Source organism: Lathyrus oleraceus, chromosome 6 (genome assembly GCF_024323335.1).
Source record: "Lathyrus oleraceus cultivar Zhongwan6 chromosome 6, CAAS_Psat_ZW6_1.0, whole genome shotgun sequence".
NCBI classification, from domain to species: domain Eukaryota; kingdom Viridiplantae; phylum Streptophyta; class Magnoliopsida; order Fabales; family Fabaceae; genus Lathyrus; species Lathyrus oleraceus.
Genome location: NC_066584.1, coordinates 97,742,318 through 97,763,046, shown reverse-complemented (window position 1 = coordinate 97,763,046; position 20,729 = coordinate 97,742,318). Strand labels below are relative to the sequence as shown.

At 36.5% G+C, this 20,729-nt stretch overlaps 1 protein-coding gene across 1 annotated transcript; it reads left to right on the top strand.

The window, feature by feature from the left end:
- Positions 1-7,385: 7,385 nt before the first annotated feature.
- Positions 7,386-9,583, top strand: LOC127092829 (probable pectate lyase 4). The gene is made up of 5 exons (XM_051031720.1): positions 7,386-7,866; positions 7,972-8,323; positions 8,694-8,904; positions 9,012-9,080; positions 9,199-9,583. The coding sequence occupies exons 1-5, from the start codon at positions 7,593-7,595 to the stop codon at positions 9,436-9,438; spliced, it is 1,146 nt and encodes a 381-aa protein (XP_050887677.1). The 5' UTR covers positions 7,386-7,592; the 3' UTR covers positions 9,439-9,583.
- Positions 9,584-20,729: the final 11,146 nt, after the last annotated feature.

Sequence of the window (20,729 nt, the reverse complement as noted above, 5' to 3'; positions counted from 1 at the left end):
GGTACTGACAAACAGGAAAATTACTAACTAGTTAGTTAATTACTTTCATCATGCAACAACCAGAGACAGTTTTCAGAGGCAGAGTTCAACGCAGGCGGTATGATTATCTAACCCGAAAGGATATGGCATTGACCATATATTATGATGGACCGACCATGGATAAATTAGGCATCCGAGATAGCATCCTATATATGTTTAACCAGCTTGGGTGGGAGAACGCAGCCATTAAGAGACGATTCGTCACGTACCGTGAACTAACCTTAGAATTCCTGAGTTCCCTCGTATACATCCTTGAGCATGGTTACGGACTTAACGAAGGGTTAATATCCTTTAGGTTATTTAGCATGGACTTCACCTACACCCGCCGAGACCTTGCTGACCTCTTAGGATTCCCTAGCGACCCTTTCGTCTTTACTACCCGCCAGGAGGACCTTATCGATGACATTGATCTCGATGACTTCTGGGGTTGCATATCCGGAGAATCCAACCCAACCCCGAATGAGATGCACTCATAAAAGATCCATAACCCTGCTATCAGATATTTTCATAAAATCCTAGCCCACACCTTATTTGGTAAGGAAGAGAATAACACCTTAGTGTCCCGAGATGAACTCTTCATCCTGCTGTGTGTCGATCAAGGTTGACACGTCAATATAGTCACCTTCTTGATGGAAAGATTTGTCCACCTTGCTAAGAATAACCGTACCCCAATAATCATAGGTGGCCTAGTTACCATGATAACAGACGCCTTAGGACTTGTACGCCCACTTTATGAGCTTGTACCTTTTGGAAACATCCGCCCAATGGATATCGACTTTTGCTTTGACCGCCGAATCATAGGAAACATTGGAACGGATACCTTTGATTACCTAATCAATAACGAAGTGGTCCGACTATTCACCTTGCCTAACCATGAGAAAACGAGTGTTCACAACCGAGACAACTGGCTCTACGACTTAGAGGAACACCCCATTGATCCACCTTCCCCTCCTGCGACCCCACCTAAATATGAGTGTATCAATGACCCTATCCATAAGGAAGAATCTGACCCTGAAACACCTCCTAACTATTATAACGTGGCTGAACCTACTGACCGCTGATTTCTCCTACTCGCACTAAGCAATGAGGACGCTGCTTTGTTTTGTGTGGGGAGGGAGCACTTTTATTTATTGCATTACTTTTGTTCTATTGTTTTCATTTGCTATGTTATCGTTACATTTTTCTCTTATGTTACATCTAATTCCAATTCATTAATCCAATTGCTATTTTATTACGCTTATATCATCTATTTATTTATTTACTTATGCATTTATGCTGTTAAATTAAAATTGCTTAGTTACTATTTATGCTGTCATCAAATTCTACTACAACCTGAGTTAATTTTTTTTTGAAATTTAGCGCGTGACGACTGTCACTATAAGGTGACGTTCGCCTCACAGACGTGACGACCGTCACGGATCTGGGACGATCGTCACACTCATGAAAGTGACCGTTACGAGCATATGACCGTTGCAGACGACCGTTACGCATCTGTTGCGTGTGACGACCGTCACACCCCTGTGACGACCGTCACGAATTCCAGAGAGCACGCCTATAAATACAGGCGCTCTTTCTCCCTTCTTCCTCACCATTTATCACTCTCTTACTTTCTGCTCTTCATCTATCAAATTTCTCACCCACCAACACCAAAAGCTTCATACAACTCATCAAATGGCCCGTCAAGTAAGAAGCACTCCCGACCTATCAACCGTCACTTTCCGTGATGGAGAAGTCGGTGAACGCCAAAGAAGCAACTACCTCAAGTTCTGCTAACGCTCCATTCAGGCCACGAGGTATGTGGATCATGAATGCCTAAGGGAGTTAGGACTTTTTAAGGGTGTGGAATGGATGCTAGCTGCCTCCAGTTTGACATAACTCTGTACCACACCGCAGCCAACCTATGAAGCGCTGACCCTGGAGTTTCTAAATTCCTACTCATACATCACTCCCCCTGGAACTCAACAATATCTCACCGGTGTAGCCACATTTAGAATGTTCGGCACCGAGTATTCCCTTAATCAAACCCAGATTGCGAGAATGCTTGGTTTCCGACATGGAGAAGGGTCCATTGTTGCATCCCAGAAGGATGGTCAGAGATCACATTCCAAGTCTGGCACAACCTCACCAACATGAACGCAACAAGCTGGGATACGCTTAACGCAACCTACATCCATAACCCAGCCATCAGATACTTTCACCGAGTCCTGGGGCACACAGTTTTTGGAAGAGTCAGCAACCACAAGGTAAACTCTAAGGAACTTTTCCTCCTCCACTGTGTGTTTGCCCAAATTGCGTTCAATGTTACTCCTTTCCTAGTAGCCAACATCCAGGCTGCTTGCATGAGAGGCAGCCAGGCATTTTGTTGTGGGGGAATTATCACCTCCATATCATTAGGCTTGAACCTGGGAGATAGGCTACCAGCCCTGGAAGCAGAATTCCTCGACATCGACTACTATCCTGCCTCACACCTAATCAAAGCAAGAGATGATGGGAAATATCACCCTGTTGTCAGAAACAAGATAGTACGAAGCATTATCATGTCCAACAGGAGCCGCACAGATCCAAGAGAAATGACAAATTGGATTTTTGATCTGGAATCCCCCGAGGCAAATGATGGAAATCCGGGTAATGGTACAGATGAAATCGAAGAGGAGCTTGACAGAGGCATGCCTCAACCACCTCAAGAGCACGATGCAGAGACCTCCTCCCGGGGACAACGAAGAAGCGAACGAAGACCCGCCTCCATGGAAAACATCTACGCCGAAATGTTGAGACACAACCAACTAATGGAAGACCGCCAAACAGAAATGATGCAAGCGATCCAACAAATGCAGCGGGATCAGAACGATTATGCTAACTGGCATGATCAAGGGATGGCAGAACTTTCAAATCAGATGAGTGTCCTTACTTATCGCGTAGATGCCATCCAAGAATATACTCAGCACGTGGGATTGGATCCTACCCAGCGAGGAAGAAGTGAGTGGGCAAGAGCAAGAGCCAGAGCACAAAGAAGCCAGCCGCATAACAATGAGCAGTGATTTTTGTTTCTTTCTTTCCTTTTTTATTTATTATGTACACTGTCGCATTGAGGACAATGCATTGTTTAAATGTGGGAGGAAATCCTTATCACTCCTCTACTTGTTTCTATTGCTAAAATTTTCAGCTAATACAAAATTTTTTGCTTGTCCTTTTCAATCATTTTTACATATTTTGGGCATACCAAAAATTTTCCTTAAGATTAAAATGCATACCCTATGAGTATATAGGTTGTCTTGTGGAGATTCTGTTAGGAAAACTGAGAAAGATCTGACAAGATTGATACCGTCCCGACACCCTAGACCCCTTATTTCTACGAGATCAGTTTGAATAACCATTATACCGACACCTTAAGTCTCCATTCTAGATTAACCCCTAGTAGTTTATACTAGCAGTCAGCACCGTCTCAAGCGCAAACCACGTGGAGAGCCGATGAATATAAGTGTTTGATGCCTACAAATTAAGAAACTCCTTCATAATTATTGCTATCAAGAAATTGATAAAAGAACCATACAAAAGGTTGCAAAGTTGTGCAAAAAGAAGGAATAAAGACCCCAGTTGGTTGGTCCAGAGGTACCTGGTATTGGACTCGGTAGGGCGAACTACGACTCGATCCCCCACAACCTTCAAAAATGGGATATATAAAAGGGGTACCACACTAGTGTACCAGACCCCCGTGCTAAGAAAAGGATCAAAGTCACTAACCGGCTACTTCACTAAGTGCGTGCGGAGGCAAAGGGCTTAATGTGATTGCGCTAGAATGAGACCGGGTGAAATAGAAACAAAGACACTAGGTCGAGCTATAATAGCATGATTCGAACTGGCTTGTGTAAAGGAGAGATCTATGATAAAGCTGAAAGCTCGTGTCGTCATAGTATCTTTGGTGTTTTACTCAATATCGGACATCCTACTAATCAACCTGACAACCACGTACGAACGGGTAATGTATTCGCATTCAATTTTAATTTCAAATTGTATTTGCTTGAGGACAAGCAAAGATTCAAGTTTAGGGGAGTTTGATAACGCGAAAACACATCAGATAAATGCCTTAATTTACACTCAGAAATCACATCATTCCGATTAATATCCCGATTATTGCGCAAGTATTCGTGTTGTTTTTGCAGGTATTTGAATCTCCATGCACTAAAGAGAAAAATGAAGAAAAGGAAGAAAAAGAAGAAGAAACAAGTGAAAAAGCACAGGAAAAACCAGAAGAACAGAAAATACAGATTTTGCTGCTATGACGATCGCCACACATTCATGACGCTCGTCACGACCCAGACTGTGACGACCGTCACAGGCCCATGACGAGCGTCACACGGCCACAAACTGCGCTTTGAAGCAGTCAGCAACATGCACCCAAAAGTGCATATATTTCCTCGAACAGACTTTTCCCACGGATTCCACTATCAAGACCAAGTTTTCCTTGATTTTCTCAACTACCAAGACCTAATGGACACTATATAAAGGACTCAATTGGGAAAAATTGGGGACGCCTACTTCGATATTTATGCTCTGCAATTTAATTTTCAGCTTTCTAGCTTTCAGCCTTTTTTCTCAAATAACCTTTTAGGTTGAAGTTTTTAATCTAAATTTAATTAACTTTATCACAAAAGCGTGAAAAGCTATTTAACACGATTTTGCCACGAGAGTGGGAAATTAATTAAGGTAAGAACCAACAAACACGAGAGCGTGAGGCTCGAGCTGGATAGTAAAAATTAGGCATTGAATTTAAAAACAGCGAGAGCACTTTAAAAGCAATTAGAACTTATTTATTTTCAAAAAGTAATTTTGACTTCAAATGGGACAGCGAGAGCGTACATTCTGACTTAAAGTTATAGGCCGAATCAACAATCACGAGAGTGTGAGATAAAGTCTTTTAAATAAACATTTTCTACTGAGAGATATTTGGCATTTAAACTATTCACCGGTGACTTATCGAATCCCTGACGATTAATGCGCTGCATACTGATCCCTTCCACTAATTCTTTCTTAAAATCGAAAATTTCCCTTAGATTTACTTTATTACCCCCGAACTTCTACTAATCAATTCCCTTAGCTAAACATAGTGACGTTAGCAGCACTAGTTTGACCATAGGTCCATGTGGGATCGATATCTTTTAAAACTAAAGCGACTAGACTGTGCACTTGCAGTCAAGTACCCGACAGACTATATTTTATATATAGCCACGACAAGCATCAGTTGCAAAGACAATTTTTTTATAATAAGAGCAGTTTAGAGGCAGTTTTAAATATTGTTACGTGGAAGCGAAGTAGAGGATATAAGGCCACATAATGGCGTATGTGTCGAGTGTTGGAGAAGTAACTGTTATTGACAATTATGAAAATGTAGTATATAAGCATATTTCATTCATGTAACAATGGTTCACAAATTTTATTAGTATTCTCTATATAACTCGAGTATCTAAGTCACTGAGAGAAAATAGTTTGTGAGAAAACATGTATGAAGTTGTGTCCATGTTCTTAAGTTTTTAATCCAAGCATTTTATTTGATTTCCTTTACTATTTTCTCTTTGTTTATTTTATATTCTCGAACAATTATGTGTTGTTCGCACTGGAATGCCTATCCAATATATCTACATTCAAACATCAAATAACTAAGACAAACATAACTTCTCAAATCTTTTACACAAAATGTCCATATGAGTTTTTTTTTAGTTTAATCCCTTAAATGAACGAAAACTTGTGATTTGATTTGCAAAAAATACCAAAAAACATTGTGTCATTGAAAACTATAAATCGAACCATTTGTATGGCCCAATTTTTCTTTTCTCAGCCCAAGTTTTTTAAAATGCTCTGCGTACATGATGTCACAAGAACTTTCGTCATTGATGAGGATTTTGGACACATCATAGTTAAGGGTGAGTGCCTAAAAACTTGAGTTGCTCGCACTAAAAGTGAGGGCGGGGAGGAGCAGGTCTGCAGGCACTGCACCTTTTATGCCTAAAAATACAAAAGATTATGTTAATGTTTGCGTCCGCAAAAGTCTATAAAAAACGGGACAGGCGGGGCAAATCCATTAGAGGGTGCAAGTCTAAACCCTTGGCCCATCCCACACTAAAGTGAGGGAAAAACAAACATGTCCAATGGGCCGAATCCATTTTTCCATGCTTACTAACAACAATTAACTCAACAATCATTCTTTTGATGGTCCTTTTGGAAAGGTTACTCTCCTAGGGAAATCGATTGTGATAGAAGCGATGTATTGGAGTTTTCCCTTTTGATCCTCCCCTCCTTCATTCTTGTTATCCTCTTTTCTCTTGACTCCTGCTACCACTTTAATAGCTTTCTCAGAGAAGGACTTCCTTATGCGAGGATAGTGTTTCTTTTTCGATGACTCTTCTCATCCTCTAAGCTCATTTTTTATTTCCCGTATATAGTCTATGAGACACCCCTTTTTTATCAACTTCTTGATGGTTTTTTCCATATGAAAACCCTAATTAGTATTATCGTTGTGACTCTTATGGAAACATAAATACTCAGACTTATCCATCCTAGAGGATTCCTTAACCGGTTAGGGGTGTTTTATCTCGACATCTTTGAACTCGATATTGTGCATTCTCGCAAAATTGTATCCCTTGAAGTGTTCAAAGAGTTGTAAGAGGAAAATCTAACTTAGGATCCTCGCTCTCAGTCGTTTCTTAGACTGTAGTTGTCTTTTTCTAAGATTCGGTCGTATCCGGAGTTTCCACAACCATGAATTTTCTCCCTTCTATTGCCAAGAGATCCTCTTCCTAGTTTACATAGGGTGCACCATATTCAACAAGTCGCTTAAGCTACAAGCTCCCTCAAGCCTAGTTTCTTTCAGAACATGCAGTCTAACCTCATACCTTTCTTAAATACCCATCACTTTAATGTGTCATGTGTACTTCCCGCAGCGACCACTTCAATAAAACAATCAAGTACTCACACGATTCCTTTTTTCCCATGTGTGATCTCATCGAGGATCTCCATAGTTGTAGATTTCCATTTCTAAGCGGTAAACTGAAGTATGAAAGAGTCATATAGATCCTTCCACGAGTCAATGCTTCCATTCGAAAGGGTCTTATTCCGATGTAAAGAGCTTACACTTTACATCCTCATAAACATAATAATAGTCCAACCAATTACCGATGTGTTCTATGTACTCGGAAGGATCCTCCATCCCATCATAATCGTCTAGCATTAGAGGTTTCTCCAAAGATTTAAAAATTCTCCGTTAATATGTGTGCATACACGAGACTCCTTTTTGGTTCTACTCTTTTCCACTCCACTCATTTTTATTCCAATTCCATTGTTTTAAAATATCTATATAGCTTAACATAATTTATCTTTAAAAAGTAACAATAGTGCTGTGGCAAAAGTAAACTCGTGTCGGTCAGTGACTCTAACAACTACTAACCATTAAAGAACTGAGATTCGTTACCAAACACACAAGTCTAATGTCAGTTTCCTTTGCAACAATCCAACAGAACTGAAAGTTACATCCAAACTCCAAACATTACCACCACACAAAAATGGGTAACGCACACCGACATCACCTCAAACACCGTTTTCCCCTACCTCAAAACACGGTTCCTACTCCTCCACATAAATACGGTACCTCTCATCCTCCTCACAATCTACCAAACCAAAACCAAGGTGGTTCCAATTCCAACATCAACATGATCTCTTTACCTTACGCCAACGCCGACACCACTCTCCGTTCTCTCGCCGCACAAGCTGAAGGCTACGGCCGTTTCGCAATCGGTGGACTTCATGGTTCTCTTTACCACGTCACATCACTCTTAGGTTTATTTACTTTATTTATCCTCAATTTGCTATTTCTTAATTCTTAATGAATTTATTAAAGAAATTTTGTTGGAACACTGATTGATTGGATGATTGTGAATACAGATGATGGGCCAGGATCATTGCGTGAGGCTTGTCGCCAAAAGGAACCTTTGTGGATTGTGTTTGAGGTTTCGGGTACGATTCATCTTTCGTCTTACTTGAGTGTGTCATCTTACAAGACCGTTGATGGGAGGGGGCAAAAGATTAAGCTGACTGGAAAGGGTATTAAGCTGAAGCAATGTGAACATGTAATCATTTGTAATTTGGAGGTTGAAGGAGGTAGAGGGCATGATGTTGATGCTATTCAGATCAAACCTAATTCTAAACATATATGGATAGATCGTTGCACTTTGAGTGATTGTGAAGATGGGCTCATAGATATCACTCGAGGAAGCACTGAAATTACTATTTCAAGGTGAGATGATTTGGATTTGGATTTCTTTTAGTCGGGAATTTGCTGTCGCGCAATTCGGACCATCCATCACGATGTTAGAAAATAAGTAGTACGATTTTTAATTGATAGTTTGAATCGTATGACTAAATCAAATTATGTAGTAGCATTGACACTTCATATTGAAAAATGTGTCCGGTGTGTCTGACACCGTCACATACAGTACATTAAATCATTTCTATTTTGTCAAACTATTAGCATATTCTATGAAAAATGTATCCATGTTTGTGTTTTGTGTTTTATAGGTGTGAAACATATGATCCCAAACTGGATGGGGTGTGGATTGAAATTGGATTGTTTGTAAAGACTAATATATGTAAGCCTTCTATTTCAGGTGTCATTTTCATAATCATGACAAAACAATACTCATTGGATCAGATCCCTCGCATGTTGACGATAGATGCATAAAGGTCACCATACACCACTGTTTTTTCAACGGTACTCGACAGAGGCATCCTCGTGTTAGGTTTGCAAAAGTACATCTGTACAATAACTACAGCAGAAACTGGGGCATATATGCTGTTTGTGCAAGTGTGGAATCCCAGGTGATTATGCGTTCATTGATTGAAATTTGAAATTGATTTTAGAATGAATTTCAAAACATGTTTTGATTGATCTCCAAACTTATCACTTCATTATGTGTTGATACTAGATATTCTCTCAACATAATATCTACGAAGCAGGCCAGAAGAAGGTTGCTTTTAAGTATCTTCATGAGAAGGTTTGTCTACCTCTTATGTTTTGTGCCCGTGTTATATTTACCTTTGCGATAATTATTTCTATCGGCTTTTCATCTGAATAAAAATTAACAAGATTGAATTGGTGACATCTCTATGCAGGCAGCAGACAAGGACGCGGAAGCAACTGGTCACATAATCTCTGAAGGAGACATATTTTTAAATGGTGCTCAACCAGGGTTGATGACGGGGAACGTCGGGGTTAAAGTATTTCATCCGAGTGAACACTATCTCGCATGGACGGTGGAAACTCCAACAGATGATCTAAAGCAAGTTCTTCAACACTGCACTGGATGGCAATCTGTTACGCGGCCAGCGGACCAAACCATTTGCGCAGAATAGAAGCTAAAGCGGTTGCATACATACACTTACCACTGTAAACTAAACTGATTGATTTCCTTGCCACAAGTTTATCTTAGACCTTGCAGGTTAGTTCATAGTTCATGTGTATATAGTATAATTATTAACATGAGTAATTGTGCATTCAGCATGGTGTACTAGGTCTTACCATTCCACTTCACAGTAGAAATAAATAATAATAGTGTGATTTTGTTTGCACGCTATTGTTTAAGACCAGGGTGGAGCTATCCACACCAAACATCCCAAAATATCCTTTCTAATAGAATAGTATACATGTTTTTTTTCTTCCTCAAACTGCATTGAGAAGGACTTCCTCCGGCCTTATTTATAAGTAAAAGTCTTCTAATTTTTTTGGTCTTAAATATAAGCAAATGTCAATAAATCTAGGTATATTTAATACCTTTATTCCAAAAGTAACCTTGTATTAATTACTTTATTGTTACTAGAAGATAATTTAATGGAGGGTATATTAATAATTGTGTTGTCTTTCTCACATAAAACTCAAGAAACTTAAATGCACTTAAGTATATTTCTTAATAAACATAAAAAAAAATTCTTTTACTTATAAGAATTTTATGTCGTTTACCTAATATTAAAATACTTTTAAAATTATAATATGCATAACTCATTTTTTTTGGTACAAGTGGAAAAAAGAAAAAGAAAATCAAAATTTTTTACTACGAGGAGGAGAGTGATGATTTTTTATAGGAGGTAGCGCAATCAGGGACACAGTGACGTGTATTAGTATGGGGCATGAGTCCCCATTATATTTTTTTAATATATATTACATCATTATTAATTATTTAATTAAATAAGTTTTTAAAAGATATTCACATTCTTTGCATAATTCTTAAACTATCATTTTTAGAATCTATAAATAAATCTCATTTTATTCACAAATGACACTATTAATCATTCACAAAATCTAAGCAAAAACTCTTTTCATTTTTCTTCAAATCATGTTTTTCTTTTTTTATTAAATTTTATTTTAAATAGACTTTTATGTTTGTCATTTATTTAATTCTATTGCATTTTTATCTTACTTCATTTATTTAAGACCTTAATCATCACTATTTTTCATAGAAATTTCATTGATTCAAAATCAAGAGTTTAAAGTGTTTTTGAACAAAAATTGTTAAATGTGAATTACTTTTTGTTTATTTAATTTTCTTTGCACTATTATTTTTGCTGCACTTAATTAATATTTTAATCATCATTGTTATGAATGGAAACTCAATTGATTTTAAATCAAGAGTTTAAAGTATTATTGATCCTCCATGATTAAAAGTGATTTAATTTTTGTTTTTTTCGTGGCTTATATATTAATTCTGAGTATTCCATGTTGTTCGTGAGATCGAGTAGATAAACTTTCATTATTAATTTGTTTAATTTCATGAAAAATTAACCAAATTATGATTAAGATAGGGATGGATTTTGTGTTATTATTGAAGAAACACATAATTAATCACAATCATTCGTTCCTCTTTTTTATGATGCATGTTGAATGTGTCACGTGGCGCTGTATAACTAGCACTAATGAGCTCCTAATTTGATTTAATTTGCTTCCCCCCATTTTGGAGCATTAAACCTCACACCCCAATTAAACATGACATCCCCATATTTTCATATTGCCAAAACTATCCCTGAATGAAATTTAAATGAAATTTACGTTTGAAATTTTCAGTAGGCAAAAATGAAATTTCTGATACTTACAAAATTTCCGATAGTGTATTTTAAATTTTCAGTATAACGGAAATTTCACAATTTTTGGTATGTTCCAAATAATTTTGGAAATTTTTGAATTTACTGCTTGATATCGAAAATTTCAACCAAAGTGAAATTTTCGATAGTATTATTTATGTGAAATTTTAAACGTTCGGGATTTTGTCGGTAGTTTTATATGGTTGTGATTGCACCGACAATTTTGTGTTCATACCGGAAATTTTAAAACTTCAAGTAAAAAACTAAGTGTTTGTAACTACCGAAAATTTTGAAATTTCCAGTAAACCAAATGGGGTTTTGTATCGGAAATTTTGAAAAATTCAGTAAAATTAAAAGCCTTAAAATCGGAATTTTGGGTACAAAATCCTAGATTTTTTTTACTTTTACTGTAAAAAAATATACTGTTTTTGAAATTTTCGATTGTTGTTTCGAAATTTCCGGTATCACCCCAAAATTTTCAAAAATTCGTTTGAATCGTGTAAATTTGGAAAATAGGTGAAGTGATTTTGCAAGGACAACGTTGTATTTTCATATGTATTGAGGGGTGCTAGGTTTAATTAGGGGTGGCAGAAAGAAATCTCTCCATTTTGTCTTGTTTCTTTTTTACTATATTTTTTTTTTGTTTGGTTAAGTTGGGTCTTGGGCCGTTTTTTGTTATATTATTATTTTTTATTTTGTTTGTTAAACTCATATCTACTTATTTCTCTTGCACCCTATTTATCATTTATTTTGTTCATAGTATTTTTTTATTATTATTATTTTAATTATTTTAATCATATCTTATTGTTTTACCATTTCCTTCATACTAATGCCCTCATCTTTATCATTTTAGCTCATTTAAACTTATGTTTATTATTATTGGTTCATTTATCTAAATTGAAAATTAAATGAATGATTATATCAATGTTAAAAATATTTTATAAGTGTAAAAATTCTTGGTCCAACGTCAAGTGGATTTTCAAAATCCTTTGATTTTATTTATTTTATTATTATTGGTTTTTATTTGTTTATTTCTTTAATTGTTACAATTAATTAAATAAATTGATAATAATAATAATAATAATAATAATAATAATAATAATAATAATAATAATAATAATAATAATAATAATAAATATAGATAAATAGTTAAAGGAGTATTTACAAACACATCATAATTCTTTGTCTAACGCAAAGTGAATTTTTCAAACTCTTTTCCCTCAATTAATTTTGTATCGATGCGAATTAATTTTTCCCGTTTAAGTATAACATTAAAATCTTTTTTTAAACAAACACGAAAGAAGATTATCCTTGGAGTCTCACATGTCTTGAATCCTTGAATGATCTCTCTCGAGGCACATATTTTGGGTTAGCTTTTCATTCACTCTTTTCGTTTCTAAAAATCCTTAACATAAAAACTTGGACAAAAAGAGAGACCTTTCTAGCACTCCGGTAGAACCTTTGAACAATCTTTTTGAATGTTCGTTGTCCATCAAACAAATTTCATAAATACATTGAATGAAAAAGGTATCGTTGGAGTCTAGCATTCCGATAATACCCCGAACAATTGGTCCCGAGACTCACGTCTCGTTCTCATTAAGCATTTGTCATTCACCTTTAAAAAAACATTCAAACACATCAAAATTATTTCCCCACCCCGTGCGATCGAAAACCTTTCACAAGAGAACATTTGTCTAATCCTTTCTAATGCGTATACAAATTAGCGCTTAAGTCTCCACCGCGAGCATGCAAGTCAATATTTAACCGTTAGAATGCGATCTAAACACGTGTTCAATCCAACACACTTTAAATCAATCAAAATCTTTTCAAAAGAACGATGTTTAATATTTCTAATGTGTATACAAACTAGTGCTTAAACCTCCACCGAGAGTAGACAAACAAATGTTTGACCCTTAGAATATGATCTAAGTACTTGTTCATTAAAACAAACCAACAAACAAATTGTGGTCTTCCCCGAACTACGAAGCTTTGAATTCCTCATTGTACATGAGGATACGTAGGAGCAAGAGTCGCAATCTTGTCAAGAACCCTAATAAAAATATTTTTGCGACCCTCTTTTCTTTTACACTTTTAATAACTCGAAGAAAACAATTAACACAAGCCAATATTCAATCGCAAGTTTTAACTAAAAGGTTCCCGTTGAGTACAACGTACGTGAGGGGTGCTAATACTTCCACCTTGCGTTATCGACTCCCTAACCCGAACTTGGTCGCGACGACCATCTTCTTTTTTAAGAATTTTATCGATATTTTTCTATTCCTTCATTGGAATAAATAAAGTTTGGTGGCGACTCTGTTCGAATCATTTTTCCACGACCATCGTGAATGGTCGTATTTTTTCGAGATGCGATAAGTACGCCACATCATTATTAACCTCATGCTTTGCTAGATAGTTAACACAAACATTCTCCTCTTTAAGAGTATGAAATATTTGAGCTCGCCATTATCTAGTGATGTCAAACATTAACAAATTTTGTGATAATATTGATAGCAAATTTGGAGTCAGAATAACACCAAATTTTTTATGTCAAACCCCCAGGTCATACGAAAACCTTGATATAATGTCATAAGTTCAACTTGAAGGATATTGTAATAACCAATATTATCCTCAAAACCATGAACTCAAGCACCATCTTCATTTTGAATCAATCGACCAAATTTAGAGACATGGGGATTACCGAGGCTACTGCCATCAACATTCTAAATCATATTACTACCTTTGTATGCACTCTACGTGGTCGTTCTCGTTGGATAAGACAAATTATGCTTGAGAAAATATTTAACTAACATATTACCATAATTAAATGTGATGGATTTCAAAATATAGGAATATACCACTTCATTTGTAAGATACAATTTGTTTCTAGCGCACCACAACCACTAGCAAACAATTAAAAAGATAGAACCACCATTGATGTCATGTCTAATCCAATCATATAAACTACACCCTTGGAAGAATAGTGGGTCTAAGAAGCCAATATATTTCCAAAAGCAAGTAGAAAATTCACAATCTCTCAGGCAGTGTAGAGTCGTCTCGACATTCTGATTGCATCTATGATAGAGATTCGTCAGGAGCATACCACAATGAAACAACATCGATCTCATAGGAAAGGACTTATGTAAATTTGTCCAAAGGAAGAATTTCACCTTCTCAGGAGCATGAATATGACACACCCGTTTCCAAGAGTTATTGTTTGGTGTACTATGAAAAATTCAAGTTTGTTGAGCCAGATATAACCATCCTGAGAAGTATAGATACCATAGAAGTTGTCTTTCCAGGTTAATCGACCAGGAACTAAAGAATTCAAACAAATGGGAAGCGCTTCCAGGAGATCACAAACAACTGGATGAGTATTAGTATATAATGAATTGAAGTTCCAATTCCCATCCATGTAAACACCATTCACTCACATTTCCAGATCGTGGATATTCAAATAGAGAACCCGCTCTGCTAATTTCCTTACCCCAGACCAATTGGAAAACCCGAAAGAGGAGTTCTCATCCTCCGATCTAAATTAAAAGTCATATTTATGAGTAAATAGAGCTTTCATAATTGAATTACAAGTAACTAATCCCGATTTCTTTTTCATATTAAGGAACATTTCCTCACTAATGTACTTATGCTTCAAAACATGGACCCATAGAGAATCACAATCCCGATGAATACCCTAAATCAGCTTACCCAACATAGAAGTATTGGCCTCTCTTGCTTTCTGGATCCCAAGACAACCTAACATTTTGGGCTTAGTAATTTTATTCCAATAAAAAAGATGCACACCAGAGTTTGAATTACCTTTCGACAAAAAAAAATCATAGACATCCTATCAATAAAATCACAAGTTAGCCGAGGTAGCCAAGCCACTTGCATATAATAATTTGGGATGAAGTTCAGAACAAACGTAACCAGAGTCAAACGACCAACCTTCTTTAACAATTTATGTTTCCAAAGTGCTAACCTCTTACTGATTTTCTCCTATAGGAACTCAAAGTCCTTGCGTTGAAGACGACCATGCAACATAGGAAAATCCAAGTATTTTTCTAGAGTAAGAGTTCACTTGATACATGTGTTGGAGACAATTAAATCCAGTTTACTCTTCTTAGTGGTAGCATAGAAGAACACCTTTGATTTAGAAACATTCACTTTAAGGCTAGAAAACATGGTAAAACAATTCAAGATATCAGAAGTGATCCCTGCTTGGGAGTTAGAAGCATTCACAAAAAAGGAACATCATCAGCAAAAAATTGTTGGTGTAAGCCCTAGAGGCCAATACATTTTGGTACTTGTATCGAATAATAAAAGGCATTCTCTTTATTATGGTTGATTAATAAAGTCCCTGGAATAGATAGTCCGTTTAATGTATTAAGTGTGACTTAATCATGAGAACACATTAAACATAAGGACATTATTCCTAAAGTATTCGTAGTCGAGCTTTAGTGTGAAGTGGGATAACATTAAAGCATTAAGACTATTATGTTTGTAGACTGATGATCACATCTCATGGATCATGGATAAAGAGTTATCAAGTCTTAAACATAGGTATGAATATTAAGAGTAATATTTATACCGGATTGACCCGCTATGAGAATACTATATAGAAAGTTATGCAAGGTGTCATAAGTTATTCTCATGGTGATAATAGTGTATTCCACTCTTCGACCTGAAACCACTATGGATCCTAGATGTAGAGTCGAGTGCTTTATTGCTGATCCAACGTTATCCGTAACTGGATAACCATAAAGACAGTTGATGGGTACTCCACAAAGCATGCTGAGGGACATGAGTGACCTAGATGGAATTTGCCCATCCTGCATAACAGGATAAATGTCTATGGGCCCAATATTGAACTGGACAAGGATGACACGGTCTATGCCTTGTGTTCAATATAGATATAAGGGCAAAAGGGTAATTATACACATAATTATTATCACAGATGGTTTTGTCAGATCACATGACATTTTCGTGTCTTGGGTAGCAGTGATGTGTTGCTAGATACCGCTCACTGTTTATTATGTTAAATGCGTGATTTAATATAATTGCCAACGTCACGAAAACCTACAGGGTCACACACAAAGGACGGATTGATGAGAGATAGAGTAACTAAGGAATACCGTAAGGTACGGTGCCCTTAAGTGGATTATAGAACATCGTAAGGTACGGTGTACTTGAGTAGAATACGAAATATGGTAAGGTACCATGGGCTTAAGTGATTTTGGGCATATTATAAGATATGGGCCAAAATACACTTAAGTGGGCTTTTAGCTTGAAGCCCACACAAGTGGTTCTATAAATAGAACCCTTGTGCAGAAGCAAAAATTGGCGGTTGCATTATTTTCGTTTTCTCTCTCTCTCTCTCTCACTCAAAGCCTTCATTCATACCAGCTAGCACTGAGATTGAAGGAACCCGTTCGTGTGGACTGAGTAGAGACGTTGTCATCGTTCAACGTTCGTGATCGTTTAGTGGATCTGCATCAAAGGGTTTGATCGTCACAAGAGATCTGCATCAAAGGGTTTGATCGTCACAAGAGATCTGCACCAAAGGATTCAACCGTCACAAGAGGTAAATATTCTATCACTGATCATGACCATTCGTAAGGATCTCTAAAGGAGAAATTTTTAATTTCCACTGCGTTTTGGACCGCAATTCTCCTTCAAAAATAAATGCGATAGAGGGGGTCCATTACGAGATAACCTAACAGGTTTTCAATGGCCTTCGTTGACTTCCTTGATGATTGTCTGCGACAAGAATTCCACGTAGGTAACAAAGAGGTAGGGTGAAAGGGGGTCACCTTGTCGTAATCATCTAATCAAAATAAAATTTGGTAACCGCCTCAAATTCCAAAGAATATACATAGAGGAACTATTTACACAATGCATGATCAACTTTATAATAATGGGAGAGAACCTATTTCGCTTTAAACAAAAATATAAGAAATTCCAATTAACATGATCATATGCCTTTTCAAGATCTATTTTGAACATCATGTTAACTTTCTTTTCGTTTTATACTTATGCATAGAATGAATTGCTTATTAGAGGATAATTGCATTATTAGTTGTCTCTTTACTAGGAAAAAACTACTCTCTAAGGGTCCAACTATCTGATTTAGATAATGATAAGGTCTATTAACCATAATCTTTGTAATAAGCTTGTAAATAGTGTTGCACAAGTTAACGGGCCTGAATTCCTTAAAATTTTGGGGCCAGACTACCTTTGTAATTAATGCGTCAAGAGTCTCAGAAAGAGAGAAGTGAAAACTACCTATCAAAAAAGAATTTAATAAAGTTGGACAATATTATCTCTAACTATATTCCAAAACTGTTTAAAGAAAATAATTTGTAACACATTAGAGCCATGCACCTTGAAAGGATGCATTTAATTCAATGCATAAGTAGTTTCTTCCCTCGTTACCTGCTGAGTAAAAGGGTGGTGGACATCTTCAATAAGGATCAGAGTCATAGTTGAGTCATCCATACTAGACGGGAGTATAGAAGATGTAGTGCAGAAAAGACCTTGAAAAAAATTTAGTGTTTCTTCCCTGAGAATAGTGTCATCATTGCACCAAACACTATTGGGAAGATGAAGTCCATGGAGTTTATTTATCTTCCGCCTGATTACTGTTTTGGTATGAAAATTTTTGGTGTTATGATCTCCTAATTTAATCCAATCATCTCTAGAATTTTTATACAAATGAATCTCCTTTTGTGTAAGAGTCTCATCATACTCTTGTTCAAGCTTCTGTTAGAGATAAACTAGTCTTGCCGAATTTATTCTCTCCAAAGAGCGTTGGATACCCCTGAGTGTATTCTCAGTTTTGTGCTTCTGTTTGTTGATATTGTCAAAACTTGTTAGAACAAGATTTTGGTTCTGTAATATATCTCTAAGCTTTGATGATAACAAAGAATGAAACAATTTGATACCCTAATAATTTTCTCTAAGTGTGCAGGTTTCTAAGGAAAAATGAATCTAAGGAAAATAAAATATGGCATCTAACGCAGTCCAGAAAAGCTGATCCAGCAATGAAGAAATCATATCTGGCTCTGAACAGAAACACTTATGAAGAATCACATACATAATCTGACATTGAAGTTCATATCTGATGTCTAAAGACTCTACATCTAATGACTCTGCAAGACAACATCAGAAGATACTCTAACTGAAGTCAACTATCTGAAGTCTATTTAACAAACATCTATCTGAAGTCTATTCAAAAAACATCTATCTGAAGTCTATTTAACAAACATTTATCTGAAGTGTATTCAACAAACATTTATTTGAAGTTTATTCAAAAAACATCTATCTGAACTCTATTCAACAAACAACTATCTGAAGTTTATTCAATAGATAACTATCTAAAGACCAGTTAAAAGAATATCTGAAGACTATAAGTTTCTTCCCAAAGACTCTGACTCCGCTCACTCTGGTTCACGCTCAACAAATCATCTGACTCACGCTCATCTGACTCATCAAAATTAGAAACTTAATTAAGAAGTATTCTAAGTATGGTTCAAATCTCTATAAGGAAATTATGGATTATGCTCCAAGACTGCTATGGAAAGGGCAAGAAAGTTAATGTCATTAAGTCTCATAATGGACAAGAAATCTCCATTAATTTCCCTCCAACGGTACCATCTCAAAGCACTATATAAAGGCCTCATCATCATCATACTGATTACCAAGAATACATAAGAATTCGGCAACATACTTCGATCTATATACTCAACATACTTTCATTGTAAAATTCAGTAATCACACAAGAGTGGTTGCTCATAGTATGATCATTGATTCGTATTCTTAATTGTGTTTATACTGCTTACCTAGAAGCACTAAGGAAACACCTGTACTTCTCTAAATTTGTTGATATTCCTCAAGTGACTTGTTTAAGTCTGTAGACTTGAGAGGGCTAAGAGATTGTTGAACTCTTAGACGATTTTGTAATCTATTGAGATTATTGGATTAATTCCTTATTGAAGGAGAAATCACCTTGGTCGGGTGGACTGGAGTAGCTTTGATTTTCAAGCGAACCAGGATAAGTTTCTTGTGTTGTTAGCATTTATTTTTGTGTGAGTGGTGGTGCAAAAGTTTTTGATTACTGTGAAAATAATTCAAACCCCACTTTCTTGTTTTTCTCTACCTTCAAAATTTTCCTTATTAATAAGGATAGAATCGTGTTGCACATAATGAAGACAAGTTACAATGCCATATAAGGATTTTCCCCAAGCAGTATATACTATATTGGAGTATTTTTGGTGAGTCATCCAAGCTTCCTCAAACCTAAAAGGACGCGGTCCATGGTATCGGGGGGGAGATATGCACCTAAGGATAATGTTGTGATCATAATAAAATATACACGACACCTTAACATATGCATTAGGGAAAGCCATACGCCAAGCAACGTCAACCAGAGCCATATCCAGCTTGTGATAGGTCATTCGATTACCAGTACAAGGCCTATTCCAAGTGAATTTCCCACCACTCATGTCTACTTCAGCTAAATTATATTTATCAATGACATTCAACAAAACAATTTCCCTAGAATTATTAAAATTACATCCTTTTTGTTCACTCAGATGAACGATGTTGCTAAAGTCTCCAATCAGCATCCAAGGACCATCAACAGTGTTCCTCCGATCTATGAGGTGGATCCATAGGTCAAGACGAGAAGTTTACATGGTACTAGCATAAACTCCAGTTACATACCAAGAGGAAGTTCCCAATGATAGATTTATAGTAATTTTATCCATAAAGACATCATTCACGATAGTATCAATGTTACTACCATTATGCTTTAACACCCAAACTCCCCTGGACGACCACACACTTCCATGTAGTGAACACTCATATATCCATCTCTATCCCAGAAGGATTTGGTCTTATGAAAACCATTCTGTGTTTCAATAACGATTAAAAATGTTGAATAGTTTTTTATAATCAAATCCATCATGTGCCTTTTAGCCTTATTATTAGAGGCTCCCTTAATATTCCAAGAGAGCATGACGACTTCTTTGAAACCTAACATAACAAGTCGAGTTGATGGAGGTGACAAAGCAAGTCCCAGACACTAGACAATCTTTATGTAGCCGACTCCCATTCAAAGGGAGTTTTATGAATAACTTCCTCTTCTTGAGTAGAACCCTCATCTATAGCGCATAAGTTATTTCTATCTTCCTGACTTGCTGTCGGTTCAAAATGCAAAATGGTGTATCGTGTGATGGTCTTCATGCCCAAATTTATTATGTGAATGATAAAGGTGTACTTAGCAGTGCTAGGCACACCATTTTGTGTTGCGCAAGAATTAAAAGTTGGCCCAGTTTTGTGTGAAGGCCCGCTCATATCAAGATGTGGTTTTAAAATGGCATACTTGGGCTTGGCGCATGGGTCCCCTCTATATGTTGGCTGACGCGCATCTGGAAGGGTAGGTAAACTCTTATCAAATCACTATTTCTTGGAAACAACGTCAATTTGATTGGATCCATCAATTTTGCTGACAACACTTATTCCTTTTAAGGAGACATAATCCCTTGATTTTATATCTCCCTGGATCTCTAGACGCA